At 41.2% G+C, this 13,477-nt stretch overlaps 1 protein-coding gene across 1 annotated transcript in view; it reads left to right on the plus strand.

Moving 5' to 3' along the window:
- Nucleotides 1-13,477, plus strand: part of ADAMTS12 (ADAM metallopeptidase with thrombospondin type 1 motif 12) — a gene marked incomplete at both ends in the record, with an annotated part of 171,682 nt that overhangs the window by 91,500 nt on the left and 66,705 nt on the right. The window contains 6 exons of the mRNA XM_084278939.1: nt 2,632-2,828; nt 4,797-4,880; nt 6,477-6,601; nt 9,034-9,183; nt 9,744-9,887; nt 10,564-10,708. Of these exons, the coding sequence (XP_084135065.1) occupies nt 2,632-2,828; nt 4,797-4,880; nt 6,477-6,601; nt 9,034-9,183; nt 9,744-9,887; nt 10,564-10,708 (845 nt within the window). The remainder of the gene's footprint in view (nt 1-2,631; nt 2,829-4,796; nt 4,881-6,476; nt 6,602-9,033; nt 9,184-9,743; nt 9,888-10,563; nt 10,709-13,477) is intronic.

Here is a 13,477-nt window from a genome sequence, read left to right on the forward strand (position 1 = left end):
TTGCTAGATGTGAGCACAGAACCTGACAGCTGGCATGATGTTTTATTTGGCTATAAACAAATCACTTAACCAGCAATCTGAACAGAATTTTTTGTTCAGATAGCTGTGGGGAAGTTTTTTTTTCTCAGCACAAAACCCTAAAAAATGTAGATGATGAGAACTATTCTTCCTAGAAAAAAGAATGCTGGAAACCATGCAAATGTACAAAGAGAGACGCAGGTCAGAAATAGCATGCAGGTCATAAATAGCCACTGGTAGAGGTGACTGTTGCAGTAACTGAACAAAAGTTAAGGGATGTCAGCTGAAGTGATGGGGCAGCCTGGGTTAGTGGGGTTGTGGCAGCATTTATAGCAAGGATAGTCCATTTCCCTTCTCTTAAAACACACACCTCACTCCCCAAACAAACATAAAACCAAATAAACCACCCATTTTCGTTTCTGTTTCTTTACTCAAATTATATTCTTCCATTTAGACAAGAAGCTGTTTTTCCACACTGCTCATTCTTCATTATTAAGATACAGAAATGTATGCCTTTCTTTGAGTTCCTTGGATTTGTGGGAAGCCAACTTTCTTTACTGACTAACTTTTGTTACTAGTTGACATATCTACAGGACAGAGTCTGCTTGTGTGGCTGCATAGGGTGACACTGACAAGTGATTTGGGTTGGTAACCACAAAGGAAGTGTATATACTTGGGCTTTTTATTCTGACAGTGTATGGATAGTAAAAATGAGGAGCACACGTGTTTATTGGAAGGAATTTGCATTTATTCAAACTTTTCTTACATTCAGTTATTTTTTATGCTGTTTACCTTGCCAGCCAGGTAAAAAATCTTACAGTTCTTTTCCCTTCATATGTAGTAGTTACAGCATCTTCTAAAAGGCAAATCCCAGTTCATGCAAAAAGAAACCTATTTACAACTGTATTTATTATGGTCTAAATCTACACTAGAAAATGCTTTATATTCTGCATAGGAAATTAATTCATCTTCCTACGCAACATCCTTTAAAAGGTGGTGCAGGTTACCATCTAGTAGAATGAACCCATCTGGGGTATGTTTGTAGGTTTGTGTGCTTCCTGGTGGTGTGTGCCAGGTGCCCCTAAAATCCTGAACTGGTATTGTATACACGGTGCTAACTGGAATGCACTTGTGGAGCTGTTTGTACTGGAGATATCTGCATTGCAGCTCTGTTCTAATGTGTAATGTGGCTGTGGTGGTTTTGATTACTAATGTGGTATATTTGAATTTTATACATAATGTTTTAACAGTACCAGTATGTCTTTCCCAAAGCATCTTTCAGACTAAGGTCATAGAACTGACTTCTAAAAACTTGCATATCTTCTTTTGCACAAATTTGATAAAACAAGATACCAATCACCTTTTATTCTGGGAGATGCACTGCACACATCATTAACAGAACAATAGTACCACATTTTGTAGATACACAAGGCACTCTGATACATTCTGGCTGAATTTAGGTCTTCTAAAGGGAAAACAGTGTGCTCTTGATAAAGGCACAAAAGATCTTCTGGCATGAACACAAGACCTAGCTGCCAGGTCATCCATTCTGGAAGAGAAGATCAGTCTGGTAACTGTCCCTTAACATTTAGCAGGGAGATGGAGATAATACTGGATAACTGTCTCCTGCCACAGGGTAGCAGGGCTTAGGGTGGGCAGACTATAAGCACTGTGAGGCAGGAGCTGTCTTCCTGGCCTGAGAATTTGCCCCATCTGGAATACAGACATCCTCTTCTGTGAAGGAGATGCCAAAGGAGCAACAGGTTCTCCTGATCCTTCCTGCAACTCAGAGAATCCCAGCCCCATAGAAGTGTTTCTCTGGCTTCTAGGTTGAAAAGAACTGACCAACTGCTGTCAGGTTGGCATCTCCATTCTTTTTCAGCCTGAGGGGTATTTACATCCTGGTGACACAGTCAGATGGTGTTTGAAAGTGAGTGGAGAATAAGTAGCCCCGCAGAGTGCAGTGCAAGGTTGTTTGCAACTCTGCAGAGTGAAAGCATCCTGAAAGGTTTTAGAGGTACAGATCCCAAAGCTGTAGCGAAAGTCAGGCGTGGCAGCAGCCGAGGAGCAGGGATTCTGCCTGCCTGGTATGGAGATGACACCTGCTGGCCAGTGTCCCTGCTCTCCGGGGTTGTTTTCCATGCTCAGAACAAGCCGTTCTGGTGAGACAGGCACTGTGCTTAACGTGCCATCCTGCTGAGAACAAGAGCTGCCTGTGGAGAAAGTCTGTCCCTTAAACTATGAACTGGTGTCGTTACAGAGTTTAGAGCAAAACCACAGAAGATAAATTAATTGAAAATGTCATCTTCTATTCAGTGTTTTTAGCTTGGCTCAGTCCTGCACCTTAATCCCTGATACTTGAAAAGGGGTAACTTTTGGATGCATGTTTAATCCATGTAGGGGGGTATTCAGAACTTTAAAGGACAGGACCCTCAAGCAGGCTGGTGTCACTTTGGAGTTGATTCTGCTGAGGATCAGGTGTGTGGCAGCCAGAAGTCCCTTCCAACCTGTATCATCCTCTGATTCTGCAATGCTACCATTCCATCTGCAAGTATCAACAGCTTCAAGCCTGAGAGTCCATTTTGAAGTCAGCATTGCTTCTTGCTCTTCCAGATACCCTCAGCTTTTTCAAACAGCAGCAGCATCGTCGAGAGAGGTGGGAACGAAAGGATGTGGCTGTCAGAAAGGTTTCCCGGCGCTCTGTCAGCAAAGAGCGGTGGGTGGAGACGCTTGTGGTTGCAGACAGCAAGATGGTTGAGTATCATGGAAGTGACCACGTGGAATCATATATCCTGACCATAATGAACATGGTACGTACAGCATTTCCTTTTTGTAGATAGATGTATAAACCAATTTTTAATTTAACTGTGTTACTGATCACCTTGAAGCAAGTCTGTAACGTTGTTCACTAGAAGAAATGGAATATCATTCATATATATTCAATAAATCTCTGTATTTGAAAGCATATAGACATAAAAGTCTATATATTTTGCATAGGCATTTTTTTCTCTGGATTTTAAGCCAGAGACATCAGATAGCTGCAAATGCTAGCACTAGTTTTCTCTCCACTGAAGTTCCCTGTCTTTCCTGTTGCTTGTTGATGATTTCAGGTTGGTAACTACTACGACAGAGACTAATCCTGTAGTTTTAAGCATATGGATTCTTTCTTATATCTGTGGTGAGAAAGGCACACAGAAGCCCCCTGGAAATTGTACTAACTTAGCAAGAGCTAACATATGACTGTGTTACTGTTTTGGTCACAAATCATATAAGCTACTATGAATAAAGTTAACTCTGTCCCAGTTAAAACCAGTACAGCTGGTTTTCCAGATAGGCATCCTGCCTCTAATACAAAGTCCACATTAACAAACAACCCCCCCCAAAACACCAACCAAACCAAAACCAACCAACCAACCAAAAAACCTTTTGATGTTCTCCTGAACACCAGGTTTTAAAATGTAAGTTGACCTGGGAAAAGGAATAGCATTTCAGGAGGCTGCCTACAGATAGGTCTTCTGTAACTACCTATATTGTAGCAGATACTGACCTTTGTGACTCTACTGAGGATGTCCTCTCTGTTCTTATCACGGTATGCCTGTGATATATATAAGAAATTAATCATAGTGTAATTCTAGCCATGGTAACCAATCTGTCCCTTATGTTTATACAGTATGTTCCCAACTGTGCCCTGAGTGGTCTGACTGGCTATTGAGGCAATGAGCCTGAGTAAACAGACACAAAGCTGATTTGAGCACGTGAGGTGTTGTCCACACAGGGAAATAAAACCCTGCCATGATCAGATTCAGAAGCAAACAAGTCTTCACGTTTTCTCTGCAGTCTGTACCTGAGGTGTAAGGGTTACCTACAATTATCTGATTTCCAGTTTAATACCTTGAAGAAAATCTATATTCAAATCAGACTTCTGTATTAAAAAACACTGTTTCTACTTTATTTCAGCAATTTCTCTTTGAAGTCTTCTCTTAAACGTTTTTGACCCAAATGCATTGGTTTTATCCATTCATATTTCTTGTGATGTATGGTATAGCTCACATATAGATAGATTATGACTACCTTCTGTCTCTTTCCTCCTCCCTGATTCAATATTATGATGAAGTTTCTCACATTTCAGTAGCATCAAATTTTTGTCTGAATTCAGTTCTTGCTTTTTATAAAATGTAGATTTAAAAAAAAATAATTAAATTCATTAGCCTGGCTTTTGTTCTTAAGATCCTCTTCTGTGTTACGAAAACACAAGAGTATCTATCAATTAACTGATTTCTATTTGCTTTAGATTTATTGTGGCAGAAGCCGATTCCTATCAAATCAAAACAGGACAATTTGATGTGCTGTTTCTTTGGCACGATGAGTAGACCTTTCCATCAGTGTTACATAAATCTAATGTTGCATTCTTATCTGCAAATGTTTTTCAAGATCGCTGAAGTGGTTGAGCTGACAATGAAGTAGGCAGGCCCAAAATTGGTGCATTTCTCTCTAAGGAAAATGCACATAAAATAATCTTGTGTGTGCTTTTGCTCTTTAGCCAAACCCTGCGTCATCATTCTTTTGGCAGAGGTTCCCTTTGCAAAAGTTGTAAAAGTCTGTTGTATTACAGTAAAAGTTTTAATGAAGTGCATTGAGGATTTAAAAACCAAAACAGCACCCCCACCCCCCAACTCAAGATTGACAGTGTGCTTGAAGTAAATGGTACATTTTCTCTCTAAAGTCCTGTTCTGCTATAGAGGAATCAGTTAATCTCATACCTCCTGGCTCTGGCACAGGTCACAGGGTTGTTCCATGATCCAAGCATTGGCAATGCAATTCACATTGTGGTGGTCCGGCTCATCCTCTTTGAGGAGGAGGAGGTAAGGTTTTTATTTTCCTCAAAATGTCACTTATGAAACTTGGGAGTTCAGTGCATTGAGGCACAATTATGGAGAGGAGGGTTTATTTCCTTAAATTAATGTGTTCACTTTGCTCTTCTATTAATCTTTGGCATGTCTGGTTTTAGAATTAATGTTGCCTTCAATGGCAAACTATTTAACTCATATTTTCATGTATTTCTGCACAAAAAATTACAAGGAAAATGTAATTAAAATACTCAGATTACGAATGGGAAATGGAATGTCCCCAGTGTCAAAAGAACATGGGATGTCAAGAGTAGATGAGAAACAGAATTTAGTGTATGTGTCATCACTCAGAATCTAATTACCTAGCATTACCTGAAGTGTATTATAAAGCGTAATGCTAGAGTGTTTGCAGGTCACTGAAGAAGTATATCTGTTACTGTGCAGCTCCAACACAGATTTTTCTTTTTAGATCTCTTTCAAAACTCAGAAATAAGAACTAAGTAGATGCTAGTTGCTGTGAGCTATCTCACAACTAGATATTGGTAGATTCTGATGTCTTTTATTCATAAATATATTGCTGCATGCTTAAATATGTGCTGTTTGTCATCATTTTATAGTTGTTTCTGAAACACTTTGCATGACATACCCTGCTCTGAACAGAGGAACACATTAAGGGTTTTTTCTCATTGGCTTATAGTTTTATGACCACAAGCCAGATCGTACCAGTGCTATTGAAACCATAGGGCTAGGCTATGTCTTCTGATATGATAGTCTTTCTTAGTAGCCCTCCATGTAAGAATACACAAGGAAAAAAATTGTAGTTCCATCTTAACAGGACAATTAAGAAGGGAAGTCCATGGTGACCTCCAATTAAGGTTACTTGCTGAATTTATTTGACTGTTTGGAAAATAATCTGTGGATTCTTGTGCAGTTAAGAAGGACAGTGTTGGAAACTGTAGTGTGGGATATCTTTCAAAATGTGGGTTTAAGTTACCCAGAAATCACTATATGTTAACAATATTATTTAGGTGCTCTGTAAAAAGCTGTATCAGTAACTTTCATTATATACTATATAATAATAAGGTGAGGAAGAAATATCTATAACTCTGTTGCCTCTCATTGGAATTGAAATATACTGTGAATGCAAAACACCCTTTGAAGCATAATTGTTCCCTAAGCATGAGACTGTTCACTTAATAAGTGACAAATTTGAGCATGAAGTCCCATACTAATTAATCTTTATCTTCTATATAGAGGGAAATTTGCTTTCAAGGGAATATGAAATTGTTGTTTGAAGGTTTCATCGCAGTGTTAGATTTTATGAAGCTCACTTACCAAAAACTATGCAAAAGATATATATTTCTACCTTTTTATGTATACATAAATAGATATATTTCTACCTTTTATTTTTCCTTTAGCTGCAGATTACAAAAATGTCAACATTTGAACTTAATATTCAAGATGTCATTGCTCTAATGATATCCCTAGCTTTAAGCAAACACATAACCAGTTGTGTTGCAAAGATTACGCAGCTTCACAGCTAACACCACTGACCTGTCATTGCAATGCAGTGTGGCTTTTACAGTAATATTTTCCTTCGTTTCCCATTAGCAAGGCTTGAAGATAGTCCATCACGCTGATAAGACACTAGCCAGCTTCTGCAAATGGCAGAAGAGTGTCAATCCCAAGAGTGATGTCAACCCTACCCACCACGACGTGGCCGTCCTCCTAACCCGGTACGACAGCAGTGCAGCGGCCGCGGCTGTTGTTTGGTTGCCACTTTTTGATAATGCTGTTCTTGTGTAGGCTCATGTCATTGTTGATTCCATGCTGCATAGAGCTCAGTGAAGTGGTCTGATGAAGACATGCTGTTTCTGAAAAACAGTGTTAATGCAGAAATAACCTAATGTAGTCGTGTCTGACACCTGTGCAGGCGGAGAATATGAGCTAAATGATAAAAACTTGCTGTGCCTTTTAAAGGGGTTGTTTTCCATTTGTTTTCAAAGTACATATAACAGTTTATGTATGCATGTGGGTGTTTTATTAGAGATGCATTTTAGGAAATTGAGATCTGTGTATCCCAGGAGATCAGCAGTTTGCAGAGCTCAGGTCATTTTACCCGCTTGATCGTGTTTAGTTTTGTGCTCAGTCACCACTCTATTCTTCTTTGAGAGAATATACCAAAACAGCATAACCTGCAGATGAACAACCCCATAATGACGAATCCTAAAGTAAAATACAGGTGCAATTCAGGATGGTGGAGGATTTTGTCAACACAGTGCCATTAAACTTTTAAAATACTATCTATGTATTTTAAAGAGACAGAAAACATTTTTTGTAACTGTGAGCAAGCGAGGCACAGAAAACTTAAAGGTGTTTACTGAGGTTACACAGGGAGTTTCTAGTAGGGTGTGAAACAAAACTTCTAAAGGTCCGTAAGAAGGATCCAGTCTGCCCATAACCAAGAGAAGAGATTCGGGGGAAAAAAAGAAGTCCAAAGTTAAGCGCAAAATAAACCCCCAAACCCTCAAGTATATACCAGTTTTGTATATTTACTCTCTGGGGGTGGGGAAGGGAAAAACCCAAAGGCAAACGTTGTGGGTTGGGATAAGGACAGTTTATTGGGACAGCAGGGACAGAGAGATACATGCTTTATAGTAAATATACAAAACTGGTGATGTGGTTTCTCACCCAACTACACAACTCCAGCTGTGCAGCTCAGACCTGTCCCAAAGCCAGACTGTCCCCAAGGTGCATGTCTTAGAGCAGCGTGCCCTTCTCCCCACCAGCCCCACCTTATGACATCATGGTCTGGAATACCCCCTTTGATTAGTTTGGGTCAGCTGTTCTGGCTGTGTCCCCTCCCAGCTTCCTGGTGCCTCCCCATCCCCCTCCTACTGCCCTTCTCATTAACAGGGAAGTAGGAGGAGCTGAAAAGCCTTTGACTGCTTGGCAACAACTGAAATATCAGTGTGTTATCAGCACTGCTCTCATCCTAACTCCCAAACACAGCACTGCACCAGCTGCTAGAAAGAAAATGAATTCTTATCCTCGCCCAACCCAGGACAACAAGAGAGTCCACAAATCTTAAAATAAGAATGAGAAAAAGAAGTTTGAATTAGGCACTCTGGCAGCCATTCAGTGACTGCAGATGCATCATACCTGACAGTGCTGCTACACATAGGATCTAAATCCTTGTTCATAGTAGATCTGCCAGTTATCCTGAGAGAAAACTCTCTCACTCTGGGATGTTCCTCAAGGAGCCTGGCATACAGCTGTGCTGCCCTCAGACTGCTGGCTGAACTTGGAAAAGGAAGACCGTCTTGACCCTCAGAAGGGGTCAGTCTCTTTCCCTCCTTTACAGGTTATAGACTTTGGCATCACTGTGAGCTGTGTACTAGAAAATTTCAGATCTGCTATATTGAAAACACTGTGGAGGTGGAGTTTTGTATTGATTTTGCCTCAGGCAGCAGCTAAGCACCAGGAAACTACTCACTCACTTAGGATGAGGGAGAGGATCAGGAGATTAAAAGTGATAAAACTGATAGGTTGAGATAAAGAGAGTAATTGATACAGCAAAAGCGGTGCACACAAGCAAAGCAAAACAAGAGATTAATTCCCCACTGGGAAATGATGCCTTGGGTCAGTTTGGGTCAGATGTCTTGGCTGTGTCCCTTCCCAACTCCTTGTGCACCCCCAACCTACTCACTGGTGGGCTGGTGTGAGGAGCAGAAAAGGCTTTGGCTCTGTGTGAGCCCTGCTCAGCAGTAACAAAACCATCTCTGCGTTATTAATGCTGTTTTTAGCACAAATCCCAAACACAGGCCTGTACTAGCTACTGTGAAGAAAATTAACTCTGTCCCAACCAAAACCAGCACAGGGTTTCAAAGATTTATCATATGCAAGTTGACAATAAACATACTTGATTAGACACAGCAGCAATACAAACATTGGCTACAAATTTTAGCAGTGTAATATGATAGTAGCAGAACAAGTGCATGTTGTTGTTGTTGCATACATGTTTGTAAAAATGTTAGTAGTATGCTTTGCTTAAAATACAAATTGGCACTGATATATTATGAGATAGAGGCTTACCACCCAGTGTATGTGATAGTCTACTTTTTTTTTTTAAAGCTTTTTTAATGGTACCTCTTTATTGTCGTTCTAGAAAGGACATTTGTGCTGGCATGAATCGTCCATGTGAAACCTTAGGTTTGTCTCATCTGTCAGGCATGTGCCAACCTCACAGAAGCTGTAACATCAATGAAGATTCTGGCCTTCCTTTGGCTTTCACTATTGCTCATGAACTTGGGCACAGGTATAGTTGAAAGTGAAGGGGGACCTAGATGATTTTAATTTAATATTCGTATGTTAGTACTGAAATTGCCGGACAGAAACAAAACAAGGAGTTAATGTGTCTGTTATTAAAATCAAATCTGGTTGTTTTTTCTAAGCAAATGACTAAGAAAAATTCTTAAGCCTTAATCCTTTGTTTATATTTACAACTATTTGGTCTATCCCTTTTAGCAGAATCTGCTACGATAGCACCTCAGGTTGAGCTACAAAGAAACATCACTTAATTGTGCTAATTTTTCCAGGTATATAATGAATTATTGTATGATTACTTTAGATGATCTCCAAACCAATCCAAGTCTTTTACATAAAACGTACCTGCTTCATTATATCAAGGTATTTCAATATTGCAGATTAGCTCGGAACCATTTTTAATTCAAGCAGTCAAACTTCATGGATATATCATATGTTCTCCTTTCTGACAAACAACCTTTATGTTTCTTTAAGCCCAGTGTGGAACACATGGGTAGGTGTTGTGGTACAGTGAATCAGCTGGAATTACTAGATGTTGTTTTCTATCTCCAGTTTTGGCATTCAGCATGATGGAAAAGAGAACGACTGTGAGCCTGTTGGAAAGCGTCCCTATATTATGTCCCGACAGTTGCAGTATGATCCTACTCCACTCACCTGGTCGCCGTGCAGCAAGGAGTACATCACACGTTTCCTAGAGTGAGTGACCAGGTTGTAGCATTTTCCCTGAGATGCCTGCAACTGCACGTGAGATTTTTGTGTGGAGTTTAAAGTAAAACCTGTATTACTACATTACTAGTTGTAGGTGTCTGCAGTGTGCTTGAGTTGATTCCCATCGAGGGCATACCCCAAGCTCATTGCTCACAGTATTTGGGAGAAGCTCCTTTATGTTCTTGCTTTCTGGAAGTGAACTCAGTTCTTGTCAAACTGGCTCAGGTTTGGTGCAGCCTGCAGCTTTCTGCAGTGTTGAGAAGAAGGAAGCCTTTCCACTTAGGACTCTATAATCAAACTTTATAAATCTTGCCTTTGGCCACAGTGACGTGTGCCTGTTGCCAATTAATACTTCAAACTCACTATGTCCTTTTTAAAAGCAGCAGTATGTTATAACTTTAACTGGAGGCTGTGGTATGCTCTGAAGCCACTCCATAAATCATAATGACTTCATAATATTTCCACTTTGGCAAGCTCATTTTGCCTTTGCATTTGCCTTCCCAACTAGATGGAGTGGTGTCTGTTAGCAGCACTTCAGCATATATTGTTTGGAATCTGGAGGTACTATTTCCAAAGGCCATATAAAAATTACCATTAGGAATTAGATACTGAAAGTCTGTTTAGAAATGTCAAGAAATTTTAAATATGCAATTTTTGTCTTTAGCCGTGGGTGGGGATTCTGTCTGGATGATATCCCCCAAAAAGAAGTTTTGAAGTCCCCAATCATTGCTCCTGGAGTGATTTATGATGTGCATCACCAGTGCCAGCTTCAGTATGGTTCCAATGCTACTTTCTGTGAAGATGTGGATGTAAGTGCTGTGTGGGGTTTTTTTTCATTCTTCTAATAAGAACATAAGCTTCTTGAACAGGGTGGAAGTGCAGTCAGTGAACCTCAGTTGCTAACTACACGTGCAGCATCTTCAGAGTCCCGTAGGCTACTTGTGCAGTGCAGGCATTCCCTAACACTGTTGTAATTCCACGCTGCAAATTCTGGAAGTGAGTTGTTGCACTATTTGCCTTGTATTTTGCAAGACTTTATTGGATCTGGCCCCACATCTATTGTTAAATGCCAGTCCTAAAGTTGTGGAGTCATTGCAGCTTTTAACTTATAAGACTGATCTTAGGTTAATTATCAATTCAACGCAACTTAAATCCTGTTTTAAAAAACTAAGATGCTCTAAGCTTATAGCTTTCAATTGAAAAGATAATTCTGGAAACAAATCTTCAGTTCCAGGAGGAGTTTTCTGAGAAAATTGGGGCTGTGATCTCTTACTGTATGCCCTGATTTTTTACACCCTTATGGTGTAACTAATTAAAGGAAATTTCAGTCCATGAGCCTTAAAGAATCAAACGTGACAATTTTATGTGGAAATGTGTAATTTATGGAGTAACCTTGGGTTTCTTTCACAGCACAGCTAAACAGTGTTGTGCAGAGATGCAAGGGAGTGGTATAGTCATAGCAGCACAACTCTACATGAGCTAGATGCCACTACAGAGTGACAAGCTATATTAGCAAAAGTGCACTGGTATGTTTTTTTTAAGTGTACATAGCATGTTTAGAGCTATTTGGCTCCATGCAGCATCTTTCTACATAGAAGAGTTAGAATCATAGAGTCGTAGAATATCCTGGGTTGGAAAGGATCCAAGCCCAACTCCTGGCTCCACACAGGGACAGCCAAGTCAGAGCATGGGGCTGAGCGCATCATCCAGATGCTTCTTGAACTCAGCCAAACTCAGTGCTGTGACCCCTTCCCTGGGGAGCCTGTTCCAGTGCCCGACCACCCTCTCAGTAAAGAACCTCCTCCTAATATACAGCTTAAACCTCCCCTGTAGCAGCTTCATGCCGCTCCCTCCGGTTCTATCACTGGTCACCAGAGAGGAGATCAGAGCCTGACCCTTCACTCCCCCTCGTCAGGAAGCCACAGACCATGATGAGGTCTCCCCTCAGCCTCCTGTTCTCCAGGCTGAACAAACCAAGGGACTTCAGCCTCTCCTCTAAGACTTCCCCTCCAGACCCTTCCCCATCCTCATTACCCTCCTCTGGACACTCCCCAGCAGTTCCATGTCCCTCTTGTACCGTGGCACCCAGAACTGAACACACAGCACTCGAGGTGAGGCCGCCCCAGCGCAGTGCAGAGCAGGACAGGCCCCTGCCTGGCCCGGCCGGCCTTGCCGTGCTTGATGCACCACCGGACAGGGTTGTCCCTCCTGGCTGCCTGGGCACACTGCTGGCTCATGGGGAACTTGCTGTCGACAGAGACCCCCAGATCCCTCTCAGCATGGCTGGCCCCCAGCTTCTACATAAACAGTGCTTTCAAGTGTGTATAGCTGAGTGATCACTAAGCTTTGCTGCGTTTTGGGCAACAATATGCACCAAACTTTGCAGGCAGCATCCACCTTTCTCACCCTGCTGGACACAACTGTGGCAGAAGTGGTGTTATGGTTATCAGCAGAGCTGGAATGGTTTTTTAGGCAAGGTTCTATGCACAGCTGTGGACTGGGAACTGCTAGTGTTGACTGTTTATTGCATTTGGATAATAATGTGTATTCTCATCTACCCTTCTAATAGGGAGATCATTTCTGATTAATCTTCTCAGCCTTAACAGATAACATGATTACCAATGTTGAACTCTAGCTACCAAATCTGAAGCAGGTATTGAAAGATTGCTTTCATTACCTGTTGTTCCAGTTTCCTCACTTACTCTAATTTGTCTCTTGGTACAGATAGAAAATTAAAGTGTAATTTTGCAGTAGTGGTTCACTCTATCTGTCCTTAGGTTGGAATCTAGTAGGCCTTTATATTTGAAATCTCCTGATTAACCAATTTTACAGCTAGATATATGTCAGAAAATGAATTGGTATCATCTCATTTTGCATTTTAGTGCAAGACCTGTTTTCTTCAGGTAGCTACACTGGCAAGGAAAATAATTGTGAATATTACAGTCTGCCTGGCATGTTGAATGATCAGTATAGTCATTTTGTCTAAAAGGTCTGATTGTCCTTTACCTTCCCACTATTGACTTAATGCTTGCTCATTGACTGGGACACATTTGTTCTGTAACCTCTAATGTCTGACAATTTGATCCGTGGATTCTTTTTGAGAGACCAATCAGCGTTTTGCTGAAGATGTCCAAGTGTTTGGTGATGACACGTAGAAAAGGTTGAGGTTTAGAATTCAGATGGGGTTTCCCCAAACCACTTGGATGCCATAGAATCACAGAGAATCCCACTGTGGTAGGGTATAGAAGGCACCTCTGGAGATCATCTAGTTCCACACCCTTCTAAAGCCAGATCACCTGGAGCGGGTTGCGCAGGATCATATCCAGGCAGGTCTTGAATCTCTCCAGAGGAGGAGACTCCACAGCCTCTCCAGGCAGCCTGTCCCTGTGCTCTGTCACCCTTGCAGTAAATAAGTTTTTCCCCATATGCAGCTGGAGCTCCCTGTGTTCCCGTTTGTGCCCACTGCACCTTGTCCTGCCACTGGGCACCACTGAGAAGAGTCTGGCCCCATCCTCTTGACAACCACCTGTTAGATATTTATAGATATATTTATAGACATTAATCAGATCCCCTCTCAG

This window comes from Gallinula chloropus (genome assembly GCF_964237585.1).
Source record: "Gallinula chloropus genome assembly, chromosome: Z".
Taxonomy (NCBI): domain Eukaryota; kingdom Metazoa; phylum Chordata; class Aves; order Gruiformes; family Rallidae; genus Gallinula; species Gallinula chloropus.